The following is a 26507-nucleotide window of genomic DNA, read 5'->3' as shown; positions in this document are numbered from 1 at the left end:
GATACAATCTTTCTGGTCCAAGTTCTGCCCTGGCCCAGCTAAGGCACAGGTGTGCAGAAAGGCATAAAGGAAGGAAAATGGGTCAGGACGGCACCTACTCCTTAGTGTTCTGAGCTGGGAGACCACTGTGGTACAACCAGGATGCATGTTCTGTCTCTGAGGAGGATCTTCATGGCTTCCCCTGACTTTCAGAAGTTACTCACCCTTTGAGACCCATTTCCATGTCTGAGTTCTGACTTATTCAGTGTTTGTCTCCCACAGTTGAGACTAGAGCCTACATACACAAGGATGTATCATGCATGTTTGCCTTGTATTAATTACTTTTCTCGTTGCTGTGACAAAGTGCCAGAGGAGAAGCATTTTAAGGAAGGAAAGGTTCATTCTGGTTTATGGTTTGAAGGGCTGCCTTGGGTCAGGCATGGTAGCAGGAATGGCAGGCTTGCTGGTCACACTGCCTCCATAGGCAGGAAGCCGGGCACGAACAGGAAGTGACGCTGGGCTACCAAACCTCAGGGCTTGCTTTAGTGACTCCCTCCCTCTAGCAAGGCGCCCCCTCCAAAAGATCCCCCAAGACCTTCCTAAATAGGACCACTAGCCCCAGACCAAGCATTTAAACATCTAAGCCCAAGGAGTACTGTTCACATGCAAACCACAGCAACCCTGCTGGACACAGTCCAGTTCCCCTGCACGCAGCAACATTGCAGAGGCAATGCTTCTGACACCTCAGAACAATCCAAAAGGTAGCTGGATGCCTAAGGATTGGCAACTGATCTAGTGGTGATTAAAGTTTTCTTTGTTACCAACTGGGGGAATATGCTGTTACCCCTAGATTATAACCTCAGTCTTGAATGCGATTCAAGAAATCTGGCAGACCTGCCATTCATTTATTCATCCACTGGGCAGGACCAGTCTGAATGTACAGGGTGTTGTTTCTGCTCACGTGGTGCTTAAAATGAAAACAGGAACAATAGTTATAATCATCACCTTTTATTGTGAGCTCAGTGGCTGGTCACTATTTGGGGTGTTTTGCACGCAATCTTCTGTTCCCTTTTCCATGTCTGTCCTTCAACTTTGAGACTCTCCTCATTTCATAGCTGAAGAAAGAAGCCTAGAGTGGCCCCAGTGGTAAGAAATGATGGAGCTGAGGTTTGAGTACAGGCACGCTGGCTGAAGTTTCCCAGAGCTGAGACTAGAGCGCCGAGTATGTCTGACTGGCTGTGAGACGTCGGTGACTCAGGGTCTCTGCCTGGAGAGGGACAGAAAGGAAGTTAACCTGAATAGGGGCATATGAGAACCTATCAAGTGCCCTGGGAGATGCCCCCTGCTCAGATGGGACTGCTGCCCTCAGTGGGTCCACTGTTGATCTGTCCTTGCTTCCTTCTTGCAGGTGTAGGGCTGTCCTGGGTGCCTACCGGCCTTGATGTCCTGGGAGAGACCCTAAAATCCTATCTCTCTGGGAAATGCCCCACCCACCCTGGCCATCTGATGCTGCCAGCCCTCTCTTCTTGTCCCAGACTGCAGACTCCCTGGCCAGCTCTCATGGCCCTAAAGATAAAGTCAGGACAGAACAACAGTGGCTCGTTGGTGGAGAGGCTTTGTCAAACAGGCACCATGTCCTGGCTTTGGGCCCCTCCATGACATGTTGAGTACATGCATGTGTGCATCACAGTACAGCTGTGTGTGGTGTGTGTGTGTGTGTGTGTGTGTGTGTGTTTGGTAGGGGAGATACCACTTACTTTCACTGCCCCTGCCCGCCCCCCCCCCCATTGGCCAAAACGAATGTGGTTGAGTAAGGTTGTAACGAAACAAACAAACCTGCAGGTCATTTCTGTGGAGCCACGGGGCCGTTTCTTCACTGCCCTAGACTCTGTCTCGAGATTCCTATCACCCGAACTTGCATTGCCTCTCTTGTCTTCTTTCTCACAGACATCCCTCTGCTCCCTGGATCTCCGCGTCGGCTGAGTTCTCGGACATTGGCCAGAGGAAGCCAGGGCCCCAAACACGAGCAGCAGTACCTCAAAGTGCCAGGTCCCCGGGCCCCAGGTCAGAGGGACAGTTCTAGCCAGGTCTCCAGGAGAGAGTGTTCCCGTGACAGTTCTGTGAGTACGGATGGACATCCCAGGGGAGCCTCCCACTTGGCCATCCTGTAGTTTGCGGCTTGTGTGTGCTTATGTGAAAAGTCCTGAGTTTTTGGTAGGATACTTTTTTTTTTATCTTCCCTTTCTCCAAGCCCGGCACATTTTCCAGAGACCCTGGCCAGTCTCTTCAGTGAAGGGTCTAGAAATGTGAGAAGGTAAGAGGCAGGTGGTGCCTACCTGTTGGGCGGCAGACTCCCAGGCTCAGTTCCCACAGGTCTGAGAAACCTGTCTCCTCAGCTGTGGTGGCGGTGAGCCTCTCTCCTGTGCCCAGCATTTCATCTGGTTGCCCCGGTGACCTCTCAGGTGGCTGCTGAGGCAGCTGGGTATCAAACCAGTAATAAACAAGGAAACACCCAGAGGGAGGGAGGCAGGTCCCTGCCCTGCTCCGCCTTGCTCCCTTTCCTCCCTCTTCTCCCTACCTCTCCAGTCCAGAGTGGAAGAGAGAGAGAAGGAAGCAATCAGTTTCCCTGCTTCTGTCACTGGCGAGGACCTTGCTAGTGGCTGGAGAGGAGGAAGAGGAGGAGGAGGAGGAGGAGGAGGAGGAGGAGGAGGAGGAGGAGAAGAATATGGATTTGTGAGGGGCCAAGTGTCCAGTGACTTCCCGTGGGTGGGAGAGGAGTCTAGAAATTGGCTTTTGTTGTGATGGATCCAGAACACCTGCCAGTAAGTATTCTGTGCGTGATTATGGAGGGCGTTTGCAGGCTCACGTGCAGCTCTGCAAGGAACGGCACATGTGTGGGAGTGCCATGGTGCATGTGGAGGCTTGTGTCTTTGTGTACCCGTGCACACGGATGCCTTCACATGTGTCCAGAAGCGCTGAATCAGGGGGGCATGAGCGGAGGGGACTGTTTGCAGGTGCAGTGAGAGTATTGATGAGCAGGAGTGGGTGGGGGCTTCAGGGTTTGGGGCAGACCAGCAATGGTGTGTGCTACTGTGCATCCAGAGTCTGTCTGTCTGTCTGTCTGTCTGTCTGTCTGTCTGTCTGTCTGTCTGTCTGTCTCTCTCTCTCTCTCCCTGTCTCTCTCTGTCTCTCTCTGTCTCTCTGTGTATCTCTTTCTCTTTGTCTCTCTCTCTCTTTCTGCATGCACATTGGATAGCAGAGCTGTGTGTGTGTGTGTGTGTGCATGTGTGTGTGTGTATGTGTGTGTGTGTGTGTAGATATTGATAGCCAGACAGCACACGTGGGTGAAGGGCAACATGTGACAGGTGGGCTTAGGCTGCTGATCTTTTCATTGGATAGGTGGGGCCTCTGGATCTGAAAGACTTGCTTCCTAGTGTGTCCCAGAACCCCAGGACACCCTTTTCTGTCTCTTACCCACCTTACTCCTCTGTCCTCACCTGTGTTACTTTCTCTGGCCAGGTCATCAATAACTACCTGGATGCCAATGAACCCGCATCCTCAGAAGCTCGTCTGAGCCGCATGCACTTCCATGACAACCAGAGGAAAGTCGATTATGTGCTTGCATACCACTACCGGAAACGAGGAGCACACCTGGGTCAAGGCTCCCCTGGACACTCGCTGGCTGTTGTCTCCAATGGGGAGACGGGCAAGGAGCGCCATGGCGGGGGCCCTGGCGATATTGAACTTGGGCCACTGGATGCTCTGGAAGAGGAAAGGAGGGAGCAGCGAGATGAATTTGAACACAACCTGATGGCGGCTGGGCTGGAGCTGGAGAAGGACTTGGAGGTGAGGCTGGCCAGGTCCCAGGGTGGGAGGGGCCCTGGTGGTACTTGATAGAAGCTTTGGCTTTGTTCTGGCAGATAGCTTATTTTCCTTTCTTTTGTGTAAAGCAGATGCTTTGGCCCAAGTCTCTGCAGGAGAGACTTAGTAATGTGATAACTTTGGCCAGGTGGTTCCATGCTGCTGTGGGATGGTTGTGGTTTGCCGAACCCACTCCTGATCATGCACACACACAGAGCACCTAACAGTCTGGTTAGCGACTGAAGGCAAGCCATGGCTCCCTGAAGGTCTGTGGCTTTCTCCAGAGTGGCATCCTTGCACAAAGACATGGTTTTCCTGTTGAATCTAAATTCTTTTGTGGGGGGGATAGGGATCCCCTTCAGGAAGGACTGGGCTTACTCAGAGCACCCTGAGGGATTTGAAATGAGACACTGTAGGGAACTGAATGGGGTAGCACTGAATATTATTTTATAACTCTGTACGGTGTGTATGAGTGTGTTTGTGTATGTATGTGTATACACATCTATATGTCACCCCTGCTAAGTAGACTTAGACAGTCTATAGAAATCTATCCACTTACCCACCCACCCATCTACCCACCCGTGCACCCACCCCACCCCACCCATCCACCACCCACCCACGCACTTGCCTATCCATAGCACTTTGATCTTTTCAAAAATATCCTGGCTTTACTACTTCTTCCAAATCTGTCTGTCTCTCATCTTTGCTCCTCCTCCAAAATGCTGTTCCAGGCCAGCCAGGAGCCTAACATTAGTTGTGAGTTAGTCACCCTGGCCTCAGAGTGTTGACTTTGATGGAGTCCTCTCTTCCAGGAACTCTTGCTCAGACCCCTGCATGCTCTTGCCCTCACTTTAGGGCTCTGTTCTTATCTCCTTCCATGGCTGTCCCCACTAAAATCCCACCATGCCTTTCACCTCGGTCCCTGGCCCCTGCTCCCATGTAGCTTAGCACTGCTGCCTACAGCAATGTGGTAAGTTTGTCTCTTACCTGTGCCCGACATGACCCATGAAGGTAGAGGCTTTCTTTCATTTCCTGCTGCCTTCCCAGAACCTGGGATAGACTCTGCCCCACAGGAGATGTCTAAAGGTGTCCATTGTGCAAACGATTGGCCTCCTGGAGGAAACTCAGGATCCTTATTTGAAAAGCAACAAGCTCTTTGCTGTGATGTTTCCCAACGGTTACATGGGGAAATAAAAACAGCTAGTGCAATACGTGGTGCACACGAGGTGCTCAATAAGTGCTTATTAAGATTTCTTAACTCTTTTATTTTCATACAGTAGTTTTGATCATGTTTTTCCCACTCCCCTAACTCCTCCCGTGTTCTTTTCACCTCCTTACTCACCCAACTTTACATGGTGCCCCCTCAAAAAACAACTGTCCGCAACAATCAAATAAAAATCAAAACAAATGAAGGCCAGTAAGATTTTGAAAAAATGCCATAACGAACCAAAATGAAACAACCCCCCTCAAAAAAAAAAGCCATAGAATTTTGTGTGTGTGTGTGTGTGTGTGTGTGTGTGTGTGTGTGTGTGTGTGTGTGTGTGTGTGTGCTGGCCGCCTACTCCTGGGCATGAGGAGTAGGTGGACTTTGGTTGCTGTACCTAGTGACACTCCAGTAGAGAAGACTGAGTTCTCCTTTAGCAGCAGGTAGCAGTTGCAAATAGCTTCTTGGTGAGGGACCCTGGGACCACTTTCCTCTCTCAGTGCTGGGGCACCATCTGGCTTGGACCTGTGCTGGTTCTGTGCATGCTGCCAGGCTCTGTGAGTTCATATGCGTGTCAGCCCTCTCATGTCTGGAAGACACGGTTTCCTTGGAGTCATCCATCACGTCTTAGAAGCTTTCCTTTGCCGCTTCCAAATACATCCCTGGGCCTTGAGGGTTTGATGACGACATCGCATTTAGGGCTAAGCTATTTTAAAACGTGACATGCCGAAAGTTGAGAAGGTATTCTCATGTAAAATCTAATGTGTAAGATTAACATTAATGTCACCTTCATCCTGGGAGTGGTTCTCAGAGGCCGTCCATCCCTTCTCTGTCCTCAGGTGGGGTGCATGCACCTTGGGATACTTACAGGGCTCATCCAGACCCTTTTGTCAGGAGTCCTTCTTCTAGGCCACCTCCGCACTGTCAGGGGCAACTGTAACCTGCTGACCTCCTTTGGGCCCCTTTACTGTGGGCTACTGAGTTTTGCTCTTTGAAACCAAAGCTCATTTGGTCCTCCCACTAGGAGTCAGCTGAGCAGATGTCTCCAAGATCTTGGCCATACTAGGAGCTCTGGGCTCTTGCGGTCCACACAGTAGCCTCTGGCTGTCAGGAAGTGCAGGGCTTGGTTGGGAAACAGTACAGCCGTGCTAAGGAGGGGCACCCAGAAGGCTGAGTGGGTATGTTTGCCTCTCATGAGTTCTGGGCTAACTCAGAACCTTAAAGTCAGAGTGTCCTTGAATGTAAGCAGCAACCCTTCCCAGGGTTGAGAAAGAGATGGAACAAGACAAACAAACAAGTAACCCGAGCTGCACGCCGCCACTGCTGTTACTATTCAGAGCTTCTATGTATAACAAATAAAATATAGGCGCTTTATTAAAATAGAATTTCAGATGAACAATGAGCAACTTGGTAGGTTTTATTTTTAATAAAGCTCAGATATGGTATATAGGGATAGCATATAGTATCAGGGACAATGTATTTGATATTGATCTGAAGTCCAACTGTAGCTCGCCTGGCCACTTATCATGGCCATCAGTGCATCTGCCCATCCTTGGCGCCCTTGACCCAGTGCTCATCACCTAGGCTGAGAAGCGAGAGGGTCCAGAGACAGCTGAGAGTGACTGATGAGAGATGAGAATGGGGATCTTGCCCTATAAAGTTGTCTTTACCTATACAGCGACCAAAATCTCTCCCTCACAGCCCCCTCCTGGCTTGTAAGGCCCAATTAATTCTTCTCCTTTCTCGGGGCTCAGCCTCCCTGAACTCTTTCTGCCATCCTACCCGTGGCACTATCATGGCCGACTCTCTTGTAAGAGTCCTTCTCTCTGACAGGTACTCCTGAGTTGTATTGGGGTTGCACATAGGAAAAGCACCCATGGCATACCGTTATCATTACCAACATTCGCAAACACTCCCCCGGGCCTTCACCGCCTACTCTCTCCATAGGCAGTCGTTCTGGTACATCATGGTTCTGGGAAATGCTGTATGCAATTTTGTTTTGTTTTGTTTTTTCCATTTTTAAAATAGACTATTATTTAGAACCGTTTCATAGTTAGAGGAAAATTGGAAGCAGTTAACAGAGCTCTTATGGTCCCACCCTGTGCCTGGCTTCCTCTGTTATTACCATCTTATTAATGGGGAACTCTTGTTACAATTAATGAACCAACACTGACACATTATTGTTCACTAAAATCCATGTTCTATTCAGATTTGTTTCTAACTGCTGTCCTTTATTCTAGACTCCCCTCCTGGGCTATAGCATTGTATTTCATCATGTCACCTCTTTAGGTTCTTTCTGATGGTGGCAATTTTTAGGGACCGTGTGCATTTTAAAATCACACATTTTTCTTTTCAGTGCTGGAGTCTTTGGGCCCTTGGTGTTTATATATATATATATCTCACCCACTATTTATAAAGGGTCCTTTGGGCTACCCCAACAAGACCAAGGGTGAGCTGTCAACTCCCTCAGGGTCAGCGTTTCGTAGTCTTCATGGCCTTGCTTCCTCCCTCTCTCCACATCTTGGTGCTAAATATTGGTAGGAAAGTTGTCATGGAGCCTGTGGGCTTTGGGACAGCTCCATACCAAGTGCTCAGCCTCAGCCTTGAGCAGGGGTCTGTAATGGGTGCTTTGCAGGGAGGGGCCTTGCTGGAGAGCAGCCGGTAGCTGTTTACAGAGCAGGTTCAGCATTCCCACCTGCTCAATTGTTCTTTCTCTCTTATGGGTTGGGTTGTCTTAAAAGACTTCGCTTGGACTTTAAGGGCAGCGAAAAGAAACGAGTTAATATCAGACCCATTAAATTTATTTACTTAGAAAAGAACCTTGTGCCACCAGGTTCTGAATATGGCAGAATTCACTTCTGGCCCTTTTCTTGGATGGTTCTCCTCCTCCTCCTCCTCCTCCTCCTCTTCCTCCTTCTCCTCCTCCTCCTCCTTTTCCTCCTCCTCGTCTTTCCCCTTCTCCCCCTCTGTTTTGTTTTGAGTGTGACTTTTATTGTATTGACTATCCATGTGCATCCTTTGAAGGCAATTGAGAATGCTATCAGAGGTTCCAGAATTGGCCTGTGTGTTCTCTTCTGCTTGGCCAGCTGATGATAATTTAAGTTAGAGCCATCCCCAGGGATGCTTGTGGCTCACAGAGGTGCTCGTATCCTTGTTACCAATTCATATAACCAAGGGCCCCTTCTTCAGATATGGACGGGTCTTCAAAGTGGGAGACCAAATTGCAGCAGTCTAGAAGTGTGCTCAGCCAGAACTAACAATCCTCTAGTTCCCGTGGGGCTGTGGAGTAAGTAGGGTGAGGCCTCTGTGGAAGTGCTAGGACACCCCACCTGTCTACCGTTGCCTTCCAAACCTTCTGCATTGGATTCAAGAGCCAGCAGGACAAAAAAATGGAGACCGAGCTGCATGGTGTCATCAGGGACATTTGGGGAGGGGACTTCCAGAGCCATGTGTGATGTGCAGTGTAGGCAGAGGCTGGGAGAGTGTTCCAACGCTTTGAGGCAAGACCTCATTGCATCATTCGGGGCCTGTGCAGGTAAATCTTTGAAACAGAAGAGGAGGAACTGGGCTCCATACAGAGGCCAGGTGCCCCTGGATTAAAGAGGGTTAGCTTTGCTGGGGTTAGGGCACCAGAGAACTGATAGTTGATATTGACACTATTGAGTGTGTTCTACCATCATCTGGCACAGGGAAGGTGGCTTAGCTAGGAAGCTTTAAAGCAGGCTTAAGAATTTCCATGTTAAAAAAAAAAGAGAGAGAGAATTTCCACGTGGCTCTCCTGAGACTCTCTCCACATTCCTTAAGCTGAGCTATGGTGCGATTCTCTCATTGAGTCTGTCTTACCTTGAAAGCAGAAACTGAATCTCATTAGCTTCCGTGTCACCCAGCCCAGGACCCAGGAACTAGATGGAGGCCTCAGAAATGTCACGAGTTGAGAAGCGACATAGAGTCCAAAGACTGAGTCCACCAAGATCTTTCTCCAGCTGTTTTTTTTTTTTAATCTCCACAGCAGGAGGGATGAGCATAAGCAGCCTCCAGTGGCCCTTAACTCTCAAGTGACAAGTGGAAAGGGGGACTTCTTTCTTTTTTTTTTTCCCTCCTTTATTAATTTATTCTTGTTACATCTCAATGGTTATCCCATCCCTTGTATCCTCCCATTCTTCCCTCCCTCCCAATTTCCCCTTATTCCCCTCCCCTATGACTGTTCCTGAGGGGGATTACCTCCCCCTCTATATGATCATAGGGTATCAAGTCTCTTCTTGGTAACTTGCTGTCCTTCCTCTGAGTGCCACCAGTTCTCCCCCTCCAGGGGACATGGTCAAAGGTGAGGCACCAGAGTATGTGAGAAAGTCATATCCCACTCTCCACTCTACTGTGGGGAGTGTTCTGTCCATTGGCTAGATCTGGGTAGGGGCTTAAGGTTTACCGCCTGTATTGTCCTTGGCTGGTGCCTTAGTTTGAGCGGGACCCCTGGGCCCAAATCTGCCTATCATAATGTTCTACAGCGTGTCTCCCAAATCTCAAAACACCCAGCAATGCCACAGAAGGAATGATTAGCAGGGAAGAGACCAACGGTGTGGCCCAACTCTCTCTTCAGCACAAGAGAGCCTGTGAAATGACCGCAGGAAACTGGAGTGATGTATGGAGCTCTGACAGCCAGCGTAGCTCGTTGTCCAGCAGCTCTGTGGACTGTTTCTGGTAGTGCCAGGCAATGTGGTGGGCAATGCGCTGACTGGGAGGCCCCCAAAAAGCCTAGCTTCCTTCAAGGGGCTGAGCTCTTGTCTCAGGTGAGAACAAGGAACCACCTTTCTCTGCAAAAAGAAGTTTAACGAATGGAAACACACTTTAGGCTGTACCTTTAAATTAACAGCAGCAGAGGAGAGTCCTGTTTGAGGCACAGGACAGTTACCTATCTCCTGACTGTGGGCCTGGGCATATGACAGTGGCGCCTGAGTGACTGCAGGCCATCAAAGGGGTAGGAAAGGAACAGATGGGTGTGTGACGTCATGACCTCTCAATAGGGTCCATTTGGAGATAGGAGTGATGGCAAGAGAGTTGGGATGCCTGTAGGTTCTTGACTCTCCCTACCTCCCCGCCCTCCTTTTTAAGGACTAACGGGTTGCAACTCTGTTCCTTTGGAAGGGACTTGGGTGACTGGGAGATGCCTGATTGGATATGTGGTTCCACGAAACAGACTTCTGCTCTGACTGGACACTCAGTTTTCACAAATGTCCTCTAGATGAGGGTTCCTGGGTCCTGGGCTGGGTGACATAGAGGCTAATGAGATTCAGTTCCTGCTTTCAAGGTAAGACAGACTCAATGAGAGAATCACACCATAGCTCAGCTTAAGGAATGTGGAGAGAGTCTCAGGAGAGCCATGTGGAAATTCTCTCTCTCTCTCTTTTTTTAACATGGAAATTCTTAAGCCTGCTTTAAAGCTTCCTAGCTAAGCCACCTTCCCTGTGCCAGATGATGGGGTTCAGGCGGTTGGAATTGGGTTGTGTACCCATGCTTATCAAACTCCTCAGGAAGGGTTCACCTGCAGTATGCCAAGATGCTGGTGTGGGCTGCGCGTGCTCAGACTGCAGTTACTTTTATTGCCACTTGGACAGAAGGCCTAATAAACAACTTACAGGAGGGAAGACTAACTTGGTTCCTGATCTCAGAGGGTCCTCTCCGTGTTTACTTGGCCTCATGAACTTGGGAAGAACATCTTGGTGGTGCGATCATGCATCGGAGAATATTCTTGCATGGCAGATAAGAAGCAGAGAAACGAGCATGGCTGGCTTTCTCTTTCTTCTTCCCTTTGTTACATCTGGGCCCCCAGGCTGGAGTGATGGTGTGGCTCACAGTCAGGGTGTGTCTCACCACTCAGTTAACCTCCCCTGGGAATCCCATCATAGACACCCACAGACGCTCCTCACCGATCTCCTAGGTGACTCTAAATGCAGTTAACAACAGCTAAGATTAACCAGCAAAGAGAGCTTAGCTGAAGTGGGTGTTGTTCACAGCAGGATGAGCCAATCTCCACTGACAGAGGGTGAATGGTTTGGGGGGTGTCCGTCTCAGTCTTACTGCCCTTTCTGTATAGAGAGAGCCTTCCTGCCACCCCTGGTCTGCTATACCTGATGATTTCTGGGGCCACCAGGCAGCAGTAGGAGTTTTCCTGTTTTGTGGATTTTGTGAGTGGAATTTGGGGTTAGAATCCAGAATCGCAGGTGGCAGGAAACCAACCACACCACTGACCTGAGAGTTAGCACTTTCCGGGTGGTGGTGGTGCACGCCTTTAATCCCAGCGCTCGGGAGGCTGAGGCAGGAGGATCGCTGTTGAGTTTGAGGCCAGCCTGGTCTACAAAGCAGGTCCAGGACAGCCAGGGCTACAAAGAGAAACCCTGTCTCCAAAACCCAAAGAGTGTGTGTGTGTGTGTGTGTGTGTGTGTGTGTGTGTGTGTGTGTGAGAGAGAGAGAGAGAGAGAGAGAGAGAGAGAGAGAGAGAGAGAGAGAGAGAGAGAGAGAGAGAGAGAGAGCGCACTCACTACAAGTAAAGTTACAGACAAACCCCTATGTTATTTATGTGTCTCTCTGATCTTGTCACTAGTAGGAATGACCATTGTGTCACATTTCGGTCATAGTAGAAATCTTCAGAAACATTTGCATTCATCTCTATGTAAATGTTTTGAATTGTGACATATTTTTGATGTGTTGGCAGGTGTGTGAATGTAAAAGTAAGTACGTTATTAATTTCACAAGTTTGCTCACACTTTAAAAAATATGTGTGTGGGCACTCATGTTCCTGTGTGTGCAGGTTTGCAAGCACATATGTATGTGTGCATACGTGTGCTTGTGGAAGCCTGCTTTGGGTGTCAGTCCTTTGTCTTTTGGGTCAGTGCCTCTCACTAGAACCTGGGGCTCATCAAGTTGGCTAGGCTGGTTAGCCAGTGAGCTCTAAGGATCCTCCTGCCTCTGCCCCTGCTATGTTAGGATTCTGGGTAGGAACTGCCACAGCCTGCTTTTTCATAGGTGTTGAGGATCTAAACTCAGGCCATCTTGCTCATTTAGCAAATATTTTACTGACCATATCCCCAGCCCCCATTTATACTTGAAAACCTTTGGTGCTACTGTCCTTTTGGCCATTTCAAAACATTACAAGGAAGGGGATCCATGTATTTTGCTAGTATGTCTTGGGTTCCCATGTCTCAGAAAGGTTGGCAAACTCTAAAATACCATCCCCCAAACCTATATACCTATCAAAAGTCTTGCCCCGTGTGAAGGGAGGCCAGGTGGCGACACTTGCTGCTTCTGTCAGAGGACTGGAAGGGTTAGAAATGTCCTGGCGGGAGGGTGGGGTGGGGTGGAGTGGTAGAGAGATGGCTCAGCCATAAAAGGCTAGGCTCACAACCAAAAATAAAAAAATGTCCCAGGTACTCTTGTCTTGGGGGTACGGTTTGGGGACTTGTGAATCAGTCTCTAGTGCAGCCACTGTGCTTTGGAGGCAGATGGGCAGTGATGTCATCTGACTGAGGCCAGGAAGGGAAAGAGCAGAAGCCTGGTACAATGGCTCCTGGGTCCCTTCTCTCTCCTACCTGCTGCTTCCTGGAGCTGACACTTCATATGGGGCAGGAGAAGGTTAGGCATTAAGCATGGCTTCCCAAATCATAATTCTGAAAGTGCTGGTTTTTCATAGCTTAGGTTGCGTGTTGCAGTAGTCCACACTGAAATAATAATTGATGGGCTGGGGATGTAGGGTAGTGGAGAGGGCTTGCCTAGCTTGGCCCAGCCCACCATCTGGGGCCTAATACCACAGAAAAGGTTCTAGACTGAATGCTTTCCCAGGTCACTGAGCAATTGCATGAACACAGTGACTTTCTCAGTTTCAATTTGGTCTTGTGTATCTTCTGTCAAACTTTTGGGGGCTGTCACTCTTCCTCCAGAAGAGGCGGGCAGAAAACTGAAAGAATGTGCACAGAAAAATCACAGAGTCGGCCGTCTGTATTTCATTTCACAACTTGATCTGGGCTGGGATTTTTTGTTGTTGCACGCAATATGGATTATCTACAAAGCTACTCCTAGTCCGAATGTTGGATTTAAACATCCAGGAGTTTAAAAAGTTTTGCAAAGGGGTTTCCAAAAAAGTACTGGAGAAAGTGGTTTAGCCAATGCCTCCTTCCTGTCCTACCATTTCCAAATCTACAACATCCATCCACGCACTGTGTTTGGAAGGCTGGTTCTTGTGTGGGTGTGTGGAGTGGTGGGTCTCTCTACAAAGGAAGCAATGCTTTTGTTTGTGGGCCTGTCACCAACGAAAGCCATGGTGTACCCCATGTATTCCCAGGCTTTTTTGGTCTGTAAGTGATGAGTTGGAGGGGGACACAATGGTTACGGTGGGAGTAAAGGCAGGAGTAGCTGGCAGGACCTGTAATGGTTAGTATTGTGTCAGCTCTGCACAAGCCAGGGTTATCTAGTAAGACCAACCCTCAACTGAGTAGTTGCTTCTAGAAGATTGGTCAGGAGGCAAGTCTGTGCGGGCATTTTCTTAGATCATTGGTTGTGAGCCTAGCCTTTACTGGTGGGCGGTGCCATCTCTGGACTGGTGGTCCTGGGTTGTATGAGAAAGGCAGGTGAGCAAGCCAAGGGGACCAAGCCAGCGAGCAGTGTCCCTCTATGGCCTGTAGCCTCCAGGTGCCTGTCTTGAGCTCCTGCCCCGACTTTCCTTAATGACAGACTGTGATAGGGGAAATGCAGGCCAAATGAAGCCTTTCCTGCCCAAGTTACCTTTGGCCAACTTGGTGTCTAATCACAGACTAGAAATCAGACTCCACCTTCGGACTTCTGTCTTAACCTGTCCAGAAGCTCAGCCGAAACTAGAGTTTGTTGACCCTCCTAACAAGAGTCAGGGGGCTTACCGTGTAGCTTTGGGCTTGGAGGGAGCCCTGGGTTCATTCCGATATCTACAGAATGTGATTTCAGCCTGGGAGCATTGTCAGCTTGGCTGGGGTCTCATCTGCTGCATTCTGTTGTGTATGTGGTTGTTGAACCCTGTCGGGATGGAGTTGGGGCCTTGACCAGGTGTCAATGGTGTTCTAGCTGCCACAGTGAGTACCCGCTTAGGACCCAGTGATTTGCAGGCATTGGGGCCTGAGGTCATGTTTCTGGATCTCAGAGCTCCTCCAGCCCGGGATCTTGCACCTAGCTCACCCTATAGCTCATGCCTATAGGAGACCTGGTGTTTCTCTAGCCTCAGGAGGGCCTCAGGCTTTTTGCATCATTTTGGGAATAGACAACCAGGAGGGAAGGTGTGTGATGGACATGCTGCTGTGTTCTCTCATCTGTCAGGCACAAAACAGAGGAATCTCCAAAGGTTTTGGGGTGGTAGGCCTAGACCCCTTAGAGTTTGTGTGGTCCTGCTGCTGGTTCTCTGTGCACACTGCTCATGTGTGGTTACAGTGTTGTGTGTGTTACTATATGTACCATTCCCAGGATGCATTGTGGTGGGAAGATGAGTCTAGAATGAGCTGGGTCTTAGCCTGTGAGCACGAGCTGCTTGTTAAGTGATTGTAAAATCAGGAGCTGACTTCTGTCCCCTTCCCCAGCAGTGTGCCACCCTGGATGTAGAGAGTGAAGAGCCCGCTTCCCCGGTGTGCATCTTTGTGCAAGTTCTTAGCCACACTCACTCTATCTCTTATTTGCGATCTGTAACTGACAACTCCCCAGGGGAAAAATTTCACAAACTGTAAAGTATAATAAGACAGACCCAAATTGGCTCTCCTAGTGTCTTAGTTAGGCTTTCAATTGGTGTGATGGCACACCATCACCATAACTTGGGGAGAAAAGAGTTTTGCTTTTGCTATCACTTCAGTTCATGGTTGAAGGAAGTAAGGACAGGAACTCAAGTAGGGTAGAAACCTGGAGGCGGAAACTGATGCAGAGGCCACGGAGGTGTGCTGCTTACTGGCTTGCTCCTTATGGCTTAGCCTGCTTCCTTATAGAACCAAGGACCACCAACCCAGGGTTGGCACCACCTACTGTGAGCTGGACCCTCCCCCATCAATTCTCAATTAAGAAAATGCACCATAAACCTGTGCTCAGACCAATCCAGTGGAGGTATTTTGTTAGTTGAGGTGTTTCTTTCAAAATAGCTCTAGCTGATGTCAAGTTGACCTAAAATTAGCCAGTATACCCACTTTATTCACATTTGTACTTTTAACTCTTACTTTGTTTCTGACCCTGTGAGTCAAATTGAGCTTCTTTTCAATCTTCATTTTTTAGAAATAATTTTTAACCTTTATTTTTATTTTGTGTGAACAGGGTGTTGTGCCTGCAGGTGTGGCTGTGTAGCGTGCACATGCAGTGCCCGCAGAGACCAGAAGAGGGCACCAGCTGCATTGGGATTAGAGTTATAGGTGTTTTTGAGCAGCCATGTTTGCACTGGGAACCAAACCTGGGAGAAGGATCAGAGTTCTTAATCGTTGAGCCTTCTCTCCAGCCCCTCTCTCCATCTTCTGAAGAAATGCAGCTGTCTGATGGGAGGTGAGCAGGAGACCGTGGGGAGCCTGAGCTTGGTGGCTGCAGTACCCTTCTGCACCATCCCTCTGTAGAATGGAAAGGATGGTCCTGGCTCCCAGGTTGTTTAGAAGGGCCCAGGAGTGGAGAACAGAGGTTCCATTCCCGGCTTCCTCGCTCTGCAGAGAGTCTCCCTTCTTACCCATTGTAGTTGGGAGGTGGTAGGCTGGGGATAGCTGGGTTCCTATATGTACTTTAAGCTACCTAGGGGCTATGCTTATGGCCAGATTCTGCATCAGACTACCTCTGAGAGTAGGGGATGGGTCTTGAGTCAGAAGGCAGGAGTGACAGGCATTCAGGGCTTCTGGAAAGGGGAGCTAGAATGACTCTAAGATGGGAACAGTGCCTGGACTATGAAGGATTTGAGCCTCATGGCATCTGGAGAGCTTGTGAGGGCACAGCCACACAGAGGGGCCAGCATGGTATGCCAGGACATGGGAGCAGGACTGAGCTGAGATTGTTCCTAACTGTCCTGCTTATTTCTGCCCCTGGGTACCAGGAGGGATGAGGTGGAGCCAGGAGGCGTTTCCTCTAGGCTCGCTCTGCTTTCCTCTTCAGTGGCTCTCCTTTTCCTTCAAGCATAGTTTAGTCGTTTGCTCTGACTGGCCATGATTGTCCTGGTATACTGCAGCCACCCTTCTGAAACATAAGGACCAAAGCAGAACCAGCAGGTGGGGCAGGGCACAGGAACCACATCATGCTGGCTCCCTCCTTCTTTTACCTTGGCCTTCTTAAGCTGCTTACTTCTGAGCCCAGTGTGTGTCAGCTCTGTCGTGTCTGGGATGGAGCACCTCTTGAATGCAGAGCCGCCCCCTATCCCCCCGGCCCTGTGAGGAAGCACACGTTACACAGGGAGCACCTTTTGGGATGTCAGGGTTGAGTGAAAGAAAGTAGGCTGGAGACTGTTCTGCACCATGAAGGGTGACTGTGTACACTGGCCTGTCCCCTCCACCACGTGGGTGCTAATTACACAGAGCAGATGCCTAATCTGCTCCCTGCCCCTTGCATTCTGGGTAATTCCAGCCCGCTGTCTGTGAGGATGCTCAGGAAAGGGAAGCTAATTCAGTCATTAATCCAAGCCTAAGCCAGGCAGAATTACATGGATAGGCTAGGATCTTCTGGCCCCAAATGCACAACATAATTCCATCCCCTCTCCTCCCTGCCAGACTGTGGCTTATCTGCAAGACAATTTTACCCAGATGGGTAATTGCAAGGTGTCTGCCCTGACCTCATTCTCTCTCTGTCCCTGTCCCTGTTTCTGTTCTTTGTTCTCCCTTTCTCTCTACACACACCCTGTCCCATTGTAATGAGAGGAACCAGGAATGGCAGGGTGGGTGGAAATTCCTAGCAGGAGAAGGTTCCGGTGGAGGACTCAGCGCAGTCAGTGAGCAGTGTTTGTTTGGGCATGTTGTATGGTGTCCCACACGCCATGGGTTTTCTGCAGTAATCTATCTAGTTGAGCGATTCTGAAGAAGCTGCCACATCGCAGAATGAGGGGCTTCATCTTGGACGAGGAGATGTGTGGTGAGATGATGTTCATTAACGGACCCCACGGCGGGGGGTGGGGGGGTCCTGGAAACCCCTGGCTGCTCTTCCTGCTCCTGAATATTAGATCTGAAGTTTTCCCAGGTGCTTGTATTGTTCTTAACAGCTGTGATGACTCGTATAAGTCTAGTCTTAACCAGAGCCTGGCTGCGTTTCTTCTGCTTTGGTGTTGTGAGTCAGGCAGTGGCTCCGATGCCTTCTCCATTCTTTAGAGGACACACGTGACAGCTGCCCCCTCCCTCCCGTTCCTAAAACTGTCCCAGGTTTAGGATCCCAGGTCTGTTTCTTTATCATGAAAGGTCTCACAAGATGATCCCCAGGAAGATGTCTCTATTGCCTATGCATCCCTGGGCTTCTAGAGAAATCCTCCATCTTGGTGCTCTAGTTTGATCTAGAAGCCTGGCTTGCCACATGGAATACCTATTTTTAAGATTTAACTGAATGAATGTTACACTGACTGCTTTCTTTTCTTTTAGTGAACACTCAAGCTAATTCATTTGCCATTTAAACCTTGGCTTTGAAGTTTCATTTTTTTTGTTTGAAGCAGGACACTCCTCTAACCTCCTCTGTTGAGAGAATGCCTCCTTTTTATGCTACGTACAGTTTAGCTAACAAACCTTTTGAAGAAGAAGCATCTATCCACATTGTCTCTTTTGCTTAGTCATGCAATATCTCAAAACTCAAGAGGGAAGTTCTTCTTAAGGTCTGACCTAAATCCCTCTAGAGCAACCATATGATGGCAGAGGCATCCGTCAGATGGCATGCAGTTGATTAGCCCCACTGGGTTTAATGTACGTGAAGATTTGTCTCCAGAGATTTATTTTGAGGCTCCCAAGTTTCAGACAGTGGAGCAATGGGGGATTATGGACCTGGGGAGGAGGGAGACTCTTTGTCTGTAGATCAGAGCCCTTGTCCCAGCTCTGCTTCTGACTTGGGACAGGTCACATGACTGACCTTGTACTTGAACTTGAGCATCTTCTGTTCTTTCTTTGGTTCTTCCATCTACCGGCATTGACAGACAGGTCAGCTGCTGGAGTTCCAAAGTCACAGCTGAAGTTCATGACAAGTCTCAGGGTCATTTTGGCCACACCTTGCCTCCTGACCTTGTGCCAGGCTTCCAGACAGCTGCCTGTGGCCTCTGCTCTCTGCAGTCTGACTCGGCCTCTCTTCTGCCATCTTGGCTTAGTCTCCATCCTAGCCTCCCAGGAGCCCAGGAGCAGCTGCCGGGCCCCACCCCTGTTCCTTCCTGGTTCTTGTTGGGGTATCACCTCTTTGCATGCAGTTTACAAATCCCTGTTACTGGATCACATTGCAAGCTCCTGTCCAAATGCCGGCTGGTTGTACCCCGCTCCAGGCGTCCCCCTCCCATTTGAGTATTTGTGTTTCTGATTATTTATCCCCTGATGCAATGGCCACATCTTTCCAGGTTGAATCCGCTCAACATTACTTCCTGCCTGGGTTTGCCGACATCTCTAGGTCCCTTCCACAGGCCCAGATGCAGCCGTGGAAATGTGGCTTCCCGGGACACCTTGTGGGGCCAGGATGGGGACAGCCAGTGACCCTGCTGAGAGGCCCAACCCCTCGAAAGTCAGGGTCCTCCCAGGAACATGTCTGAACTGATGAGCACAGAAAGCCATCCAATGCTCCCAGCAGGGGAGCGACCTACACGGAGACCTGTCCCAGCTGTTTGCTGTTTCCTGGCTCTCCTGAGTGAGAACAAGGAGACTCCTTCCTGCACCCTTGGCCTTGGCTTCTCCTCAGCACCATCACCAGTTCTAATGAAATACTCAGCAGATGAAGTGAACCAGTGCCAGAGAGGGGGCGGGGCCACGCTGTGTTGGCTACTTCCTTTCCAGATCTGTGGCTGGGAAGGGAATGTGCTGGCCTCTTCTAGGATGCCAGGGATCACAAGTCACATGCAGAGTGGGTTGACAACCTCTCTTATTTTCATTAAAAGTGAGAACGTATTTTAGATTCCCCCCCTCCCTCCTCATTTTATTTCACTGTAAATCCCAATGACTCAGAAAGTAAGAGTTGGAAGGGAACTTTGAGAGTCCTTAAACCACATCTCACTTCACAGACGGAGGCCGTGGATGTTCAGCAATGTACTCAGGTTCACGAATGCGCTTCTGTCTCCTGAGGTGCTAAGTAAGGTTTGTCAAATGATGACAAAGGGGCTTGGTAACACATGCCCAGCCAAACAGCCCTGATGCAGGGTTCTGGTTCTCCTTGCTTCTATTTTTTTTTTTTTTAATGTTTACTCCGAGCCAGAGTTAGGAAGCAACATTGGGTTTAGTGGTCCAGCCTGCTAAGCGAACTTCAGGTCTGTGAGCTCAGAGGACCAGATGCCAGAACTCAGGTGGCGGAGGCGGCGGGGGCGGCGGGGCTGGCTTCGTGGCAGAGCACCTGCAGCCTCTGTCCTTTCCAGTTCCTCCTTCTTACCTACGGAGGCTCCTCAGCAGGATGCACGTTGCTGGTGGGAAGGGCTTTTCAGAAGAGGTTCATGAATTTGGACTGGTTTTAAAATTCACCTGGGGAAACACACAGCTGCAGCCCAAAACAGACAAACACACACACACACACACACACACACACACACACACACAGAGACACACACACACACACACAGACACACAGACACACACACACACACACACAGACACACACACACACACACTTGCATTGTTCTGCCTCCATGGTCTGGGAAAGTGTACACAACCCATCCGTAGATCCATCCCAGACCAGACCATGTGAATGCACGGACTGAGTTCTGTGAAAAGGAAGAGAGATTAACTGTCCCGTGGATGGCAAGTTCCTCGCCAAGCCAAGAGGCTGCATGGCTTCAAGCACACTTGTCTGGGATTCCAGGGAGGTCTGCATCCTGGCCTGCAAAGCTCCTCCCGGAAACAAAGCTACTTCTCTCTAAGGGCTGTCCACATCCCCAGGGAAGAGGCAGAAAAAGGGACAAACATCTGTGGCTCACCCGAGTCCAGGCCAGACGTGCTTGAACAGAACTGTTGCGAAGTAACAATGTCTGTTAAATTATGAGTCCAGTTTCTGGAAACCAAGCCTCCATCTCTAGCCTGGGTTTGCCTTCTTCATCTCCCTGGTTTGGGGGGCGGGGGGCCCAGATCCATGGCTTCAGGGACTCTGATGCTGGAAGCAGCTCACTCTTTATTACCACCTCTATTTTTCTTTATTTTTAAAAGAATGACCAAAATCAAACAGTGATTTTTTTAATTTGCATATTTTTTATTATTATTTAGACAATTGTTCTTTGGAGACAGGGTCTCAATGTATCCTGGGATAGACTGGAACCCAGAGATCTGGCCGCTTCTCCCTCTCAAGTGCTTGGATTAATGGTGTGTGCCAAATCTTAATTCTTAGGTTTGGGTACATCTGACTCAACTGTCTATATCACTAGTTTTCCTAAAAGAAACTTACAACATATAATAGAATTTCCCAAAATGTCTTGTTGGCTTAGTGTCTCAGCATTTAGTGTCAGGGTTGTCATTCAAGTCACAGCAATAAGCTTGTCATTTGTCCCCTTTAAGGACCCCTCATGAGACCCCTTAGCAATGCGAATGACCTCAGGGTGCAATTGTCTACTCTGTAGTTAGTCTTGCTTACCAGCCCAGAGGAAGGGATGGGGTACCAAGAGCTGCCTGTCAACTTGAACTTGAGGGGCAGGCCCATCTCCCCAATCATTGCTCAGACCCCATAACCTTCCATGCTGTGTCAGAATCACTTCCCACCCTGTCTGGGCCCAAATTACCCACGGTGTCTCTTAAAGATGGAAACAGTGTCACAGGTGAATTGGAGCCAGGACTCTATTCCACACTCTGTGGCCCATCAACTCCTAACCCAGAGTTCAGGATCGCAATGGGGACTTAATTAGGAACGTCCTCTGTCCCCTGCCTGCCAACACACATCCCAGAGTGTGGTGTTATGAGTGGGTGCCGTAGGCATCCCCAAAGACATACTTTCCATAGTCTCGTTAGGATAGATACGCAGCCACTGTGAACGGCATAGACACTGGCCCTCTCACCAGCTCCTCTGCCATGACTCTTCCTGTAGCTGTCTCACGCACTGTACTGACATAAGCTGAAAACAAAGGCTCATGTAGTGTTTTCTGTCAACTGTCATTACATGTACTTCAAAGGAGCGAAAAGAGGAGCCACGGTGGCTTCTGTTTTCCCTGATCTTCCCATCTCTGTGGTCATCCTTTACCCCCGTGCTCTGTCCTGTTGCTGCAGCTCCCTTTGGTGGAGAATGCTGCCCAGCAATCCTTCAGAACAGCGGTCCTTCTTCCTCGTGTAAATGGTCTTCTACTTAGCCCGAGGAGTCTTTCTTTTCTTCACTATCCCCCTTTTTAGTGTTTTGGCAGTACCGTACATGTGCCGAATGTTTTGTGATATATATATATATATATATATATATATATATATATATATATATATATATATATATATAGTTTTAGGCTGTCCTGGATTTGCTTTGTAGACAAGGATGGCCTCAAGCTCACAGAGATCCATCTGCCTCTGTCTCCCTGAGTGCTGGGAAAGCAGATGTATGCCACTGCGCCTAGCTTAAAAATAATATTTAAAAAGAGCACAATGGGATATCTGATAACTCTTGAGTGTGTAGTCCCAGGTTATGATCATAATAATAAGAGCAAACTCATCTTAACCTCAATCTTAATTCTTATCTTAAAGTTAGCTGGCAAAATAATAGGTTTCATTATGACATTTTGCATACATGTTGATTGAATGAAAAATGAGGGCCACGGTATGGTCGAGGAGAAGGTTTACTGTAGCTATGAGAGAGAAGATAGTGAGAGGCATCTGGAAGGGTCCAGAGAAATGGCTGCCTTATATAGGGATCAGAGGCTTGGGGAGCGGAAGCCCAGACCCTAGGAGGGGCGGGGGAGGGGCAGGGGGGTGGATGTGCTGGGGGAGCCACAAGTACTAAGAGAGACTTGTTCCGGGTTTTGAATTTGACATCCGTCATTGTATTTTTCTCACATTTACTCCCATTATATGCTCCCCTACTCCTGTGGATGGTTTCCTTCACTGCACTTAATATACCCCTAATGCTTTTATGACAATGGACACTTAAATCTAGAGTATGGAAATGAGAGAAAGCATGCAGTGCTGTCTCCCAGCACTATTCCCTCTTGTCTCCCTCCCTTTTCCTGTAGACACCCTCCTCTCCGCCTCTTAGCTCCTTTTCTACTTTCTTGTCCTATGTTTTTGTTTTTCTTTCTAGATTCTACATAGGAGAGAAAACACAGGGCATCTGCCCCAATTCTCTTTAATTCCACCAATTTCTTTGTAGATGACATAATTGCATTCCTCTTTATGACTGAATTAAAGAAAAAAAAACTGTTGCTGTGTCCCTAGGCCATAGCTTTTTCCTCCAAGCATCTGTTGCCGGTCTTCTAGGCTGGTTCCCTATGTTGGCTATTTGTGATCACAGCAACAAACATGAAATAGAAGCATCACTGTGGTGTGCCGGCTGACATGTACTTGGCTACATATTCAGAAGTGGCACAGGTCATATGGTGGTCTGGCTGTTGGCTTTTGGGAGGACCTTGCATAGTCGCGGAATTCTGTCGTGGCTGTACATGTTTGCATTCCTTCCATCAGTTAGTGCGGACTCCCTCTGCCTCACCTCTGCACCAGCACTTGCAGCCCTCTGCCTTCTGGTGAGATCTATTCTGCCAGAGGTGAGTTGGAATCTTCAAATAGTTTAAATTGCCTTTCCCTGGCTGATGAAGATGTTGAACTTTGTGTGTGTGTGTGTGTGTGTGTGTGTGTGTGTGTGTGTTTATTCATGACTTGTACATTTCTTTTCTTGAGAACTGTCCGTCCAATTCATTTGATTATTTATTGGCAGAGTGATTTTCCTTTGGTGTTTTAACTGTTTGAGTTCTTATAGATTCTAGATATTAACCGCCCCGTCAGACATACACTTGGCAAAGGTTTTTCTCCAGTTCTGTAGGCTGCCTATTCACCCTGCCAAATGTTTCCTTTGATGTGCAAAAGCTTTGAAATCCCATACAATCCTGTTTGTCACTTCGAGCTATTATGTTCTGAGCTACTGGAGTCCTTTCTGAAAAATCCTTCCCTTTGTGTTGAAGTGTTTCCCCTGGCAGGCTCAATTTCTTAGGCTAGAAGTGTTTGATAAACTCAAATTGATTCTTACACAGAGCGAGAGGGATGAATTCCACATCAATCCAGTTTCCTCAAGCATCATTTGCTGAAGAGGTTCTTTTTTTTTTTTTTTCCTATGCTGTGTTTTGTCTTCTTTGTAAACTCCAGATGGCTGTCGTTGTATGGTTTTATTTCTGGGACTTCCACACCATTCTGTTGGCCTGCTTGTTGGCTTTGTGCCAATGCCATACTGTTTTTGTTATTATGACCCTGTGGTATAATTTGAAATTAGATAGCGTGATTCATCATCCAGCATTGCTCTGTTGGCTTATGATTCCTTGGGTTATTCAGAGTCTTTTGTGCTTGCATATGAATTTCAAAATTGTATGTTTTCATCTCTGTGAAGTATTTCACCATAGGCTTTTTGATTGAGATTGCACTGAGTCTGAGCCTTGCTTTCAGTGATGTGCCATTTTCACAGTGTTGATTCTGCTAGCCTATGGGTGTGAAGGTGCTTCTGTCTTCTGGTGTCCCTGGTGTCTTCAGTATGGTCCTTCATTGTTTTGAAGATTCATAGGAAAAGCCCACCCCTCCCTCTATTCCTTGGTTAGGCTTATTTCTAGGCTGTGTGTGTGTGTGTGTGTGTGTGTGTGTGTGTGTGTGTGTGTGTGTGTGTAAAGGTATTGTGAATGGATTTTCCTCTGATTTCCTTCTTAGAAAGTTAGTTATTGGCATATAGAAATAGTATGGATTTTTCCAACATTTATATTGTATTTTGCTACATTGTTGAACTACTAATAAGATCTAAGAATTTTCTGATATAATCTTTAGGATTTCTTAGGTATAGGACCGTGTCATCTGCAAAGAGGGATAATGTGACAAGAGTGGATGCCTTCAGCGTAGTATGGCCATAGATGAAATAGGGGTAATGTGACTTCTCCTTCATTATTTATATCTTTTATTATTTCTCTTCCCTTATTGCTGTGGCTCAGTCTTCAAGCACTGTGTGAATAAAAATGGGTAAAATGAATACTTTTACCTAGTTACTAATTTTAGAGGGAATACTTTCTGCTTCCTCTCAGTACAATATTAGATAAACATTTGTTGTATATAACATTTACTACACTGAGGTTATATTTATTTTATTCCTAGTTTCTTCAGGGCTTTTACAATGAAGGGATATTGAGCCTTGCCAAAGGCCCTTTCTGCATTTATTGACAATGATGGTGTGATTCTTATTGATTTGAATGTGTTGTACCATTCCTTCATCCTCGGAAAGGAAGTAGTAATTAAATCGTGCATCCAACACAGTGCATGATCTCTTAAATGATTTATTGAATTTAGTTATTGAATTTGTTGTGAAATTTTTGTGCCTGTTTGTTAAAGATATCTGTCAGGAGACCTCGTTTTTGGTCGTATCTTTATCTGGCTTCAATAACAAAGACATAATGGCTTTGTATAGTGAACTTTCAGCCATTCCTTCACGTCCATTTTATAAAATAGTTTCAGGAACATTGACATTAGCTTTTGACACATCTGGTCACACTAAGTGGTCTTAGATGTCACCCATTACTCCATTAGTCTCTTTCCTTATTGATGTACTTGATATACTATATTTTGGCATTCTTTAGGTTCAATTTTGTTGAGTCACACACATCTCGATATTTAGTCATTTTTTCTCTAGACTTTGCAGCTCTTTGGAGTATGGGTTTTCAAATTATTCTTGTGTGATCCTGTAGTTTTTATTAGTATCTCTTATAATGCCCCTCTTTTTATAGTTCACTTTATTAATTTGAATTTTGTCTGTCAATCTTGCTTACTTAAAAAAAACCAACTCTCTGTTCCATAGTCTTTGTTGTTTATTTTAGTGTTTGTCTCATCATTTTTTGCTTTGATCATTATTATTTCTTTGCGTGTACTGATTTTAGATATGGCCTTCCCTTGGAATGTGGTTGACCTACCTGGAGTCGTAACCCTTCAAGAAAACTGTCTGTCCCTACCTCAGAAGTAATCCATGTTGAAAGCTCATCAGATAGGCGTAGGCTTGTGAGCCCCTGTGCCCTCAGTGTTGGAATGCTGACTGGCTTGATCTTTGCAGGAAATCGTAGCTGCAGTGAGTTTTATGAGAATCATGTCCTGTCATGTCCTTAGACTTTATTTTGTTCTGGTCCTCTCTGGTCTCTGCATCTTTACTTTCAGCATTTGAGTCTGATGTTTTATATAGAGGCTCTTCTCTAGCCACGTCTATTTGGGGGGTCTTATATGCCTCTTGTGTTTGACTACCGTTCCAGCCTCCAAGACTTGGGCTTTCTTTTCTTTTCTTTTCTTTTTTTTTTTTCTTTCTTTCTTTCTTTCCTATCATTTTATTGAATCAATTTTCTGTGGTTTAGTTTTTATTCTATTACTTTTTAAAATCCTGGTTCTTAGATGATGTGGTTTTCAATTAAAAATGTTTTTGAGGCAGAGTCTTATATTTCTGAGCTGATCTTCAGTTCATAGCTGAGAATGGCCAACAGGTCCTGATCTGCCTACTTTGTCTTCCTAAGTGCCGGGGTTGCAAATAGGGTCACTGTACCCAGTCTTCTGCATAGGCTTAAAGCCGGGCTTTCCCATGTGCTAGACAAGCACTTCACTAACTGAGCCATAGCCTAAGTGTGACTTGTCTTTATTTATATTATTTATTTTTTTATTTTCACTCTTATATTTGAGTGTGCTATTTCCTCCACCACGTCTTTCATCTCTGAGTCTTTCTTTCACTTGATCAAATAGCGATGCTTTCTACTATTTTAAAATTAGGTTTATTCACTTATAAAATTTATTCTTTGGTTTTTTTCCTCCAAAAATATAATTTTCCTTTCCACATTTCTCATCTGAGCTACTACTTTTTAAAAAAAAAAAAACATGGCTGTAGTTCTCATCCATACTCTGGATTGATTTCTTTACTTCATTTATCTTCTTGTTTGTCTCTTCTTGAAGTCATTTATCATTTTTATGGACTTTGAATTCTCTGCATAGCATTTCAACCACCTCAACATCTAGATTTAGTAGTTGAGGAGTCATGGTCTCTCGAGGCCCTGTGCTGCCTTGACTTGGCACATTTCCCTCTTCCGTGTTGTGATCTGGGTACCTGCTAGTTTTACTGAGAAAAATATTCTTCTTTTTACCTCCCGGGACATGGTTTCTCTGTGTAGGCCTGGCTGTCC

General features: G+C 47.4%; 1 protein-coding gene across 1 annotated transcript in view; it reads left to right on the top strand.

The window, feature by feature from the left end:
• The window catches only part of ANO2 (anoctamin 2), a 334924-nt gene that overhangs the window by 16748 nt on the left and 291669 nt on the right, over positions 1-26507 (top strand). Inside the window, exons 2-3 of the mRNA XM_084764895.1 lie at positions 1927-2099; positions 3499-3825. Of these exons, the coding sequence (XP_084621021.1) occupies positions 1927-2099; positions 3499-3825 (500 nt within the window). The remainder of the gene's footprint in view (positions 1-1926; positions 2100-3498; positions 3826-26507) is intronic.

The sequence above is a fragment of the Acomys minous genome (assembly GCF_964271855.1).
Source record: "Acomys minous genome assembly, chromosome: 17".
In the NCBI taxonomy this organism is placed as follows: domain Eukaryota; kingdom Metazoa; phylum Chordata; class Mammalia; order Rodentia; family Muridae; genus Acomys; species Acomys minous.
The sequence above is the reverse complement of the archived record's forward strand: the minus strand, read 5'-3'. Positions and strand labels throughout refer to the sequence as shown.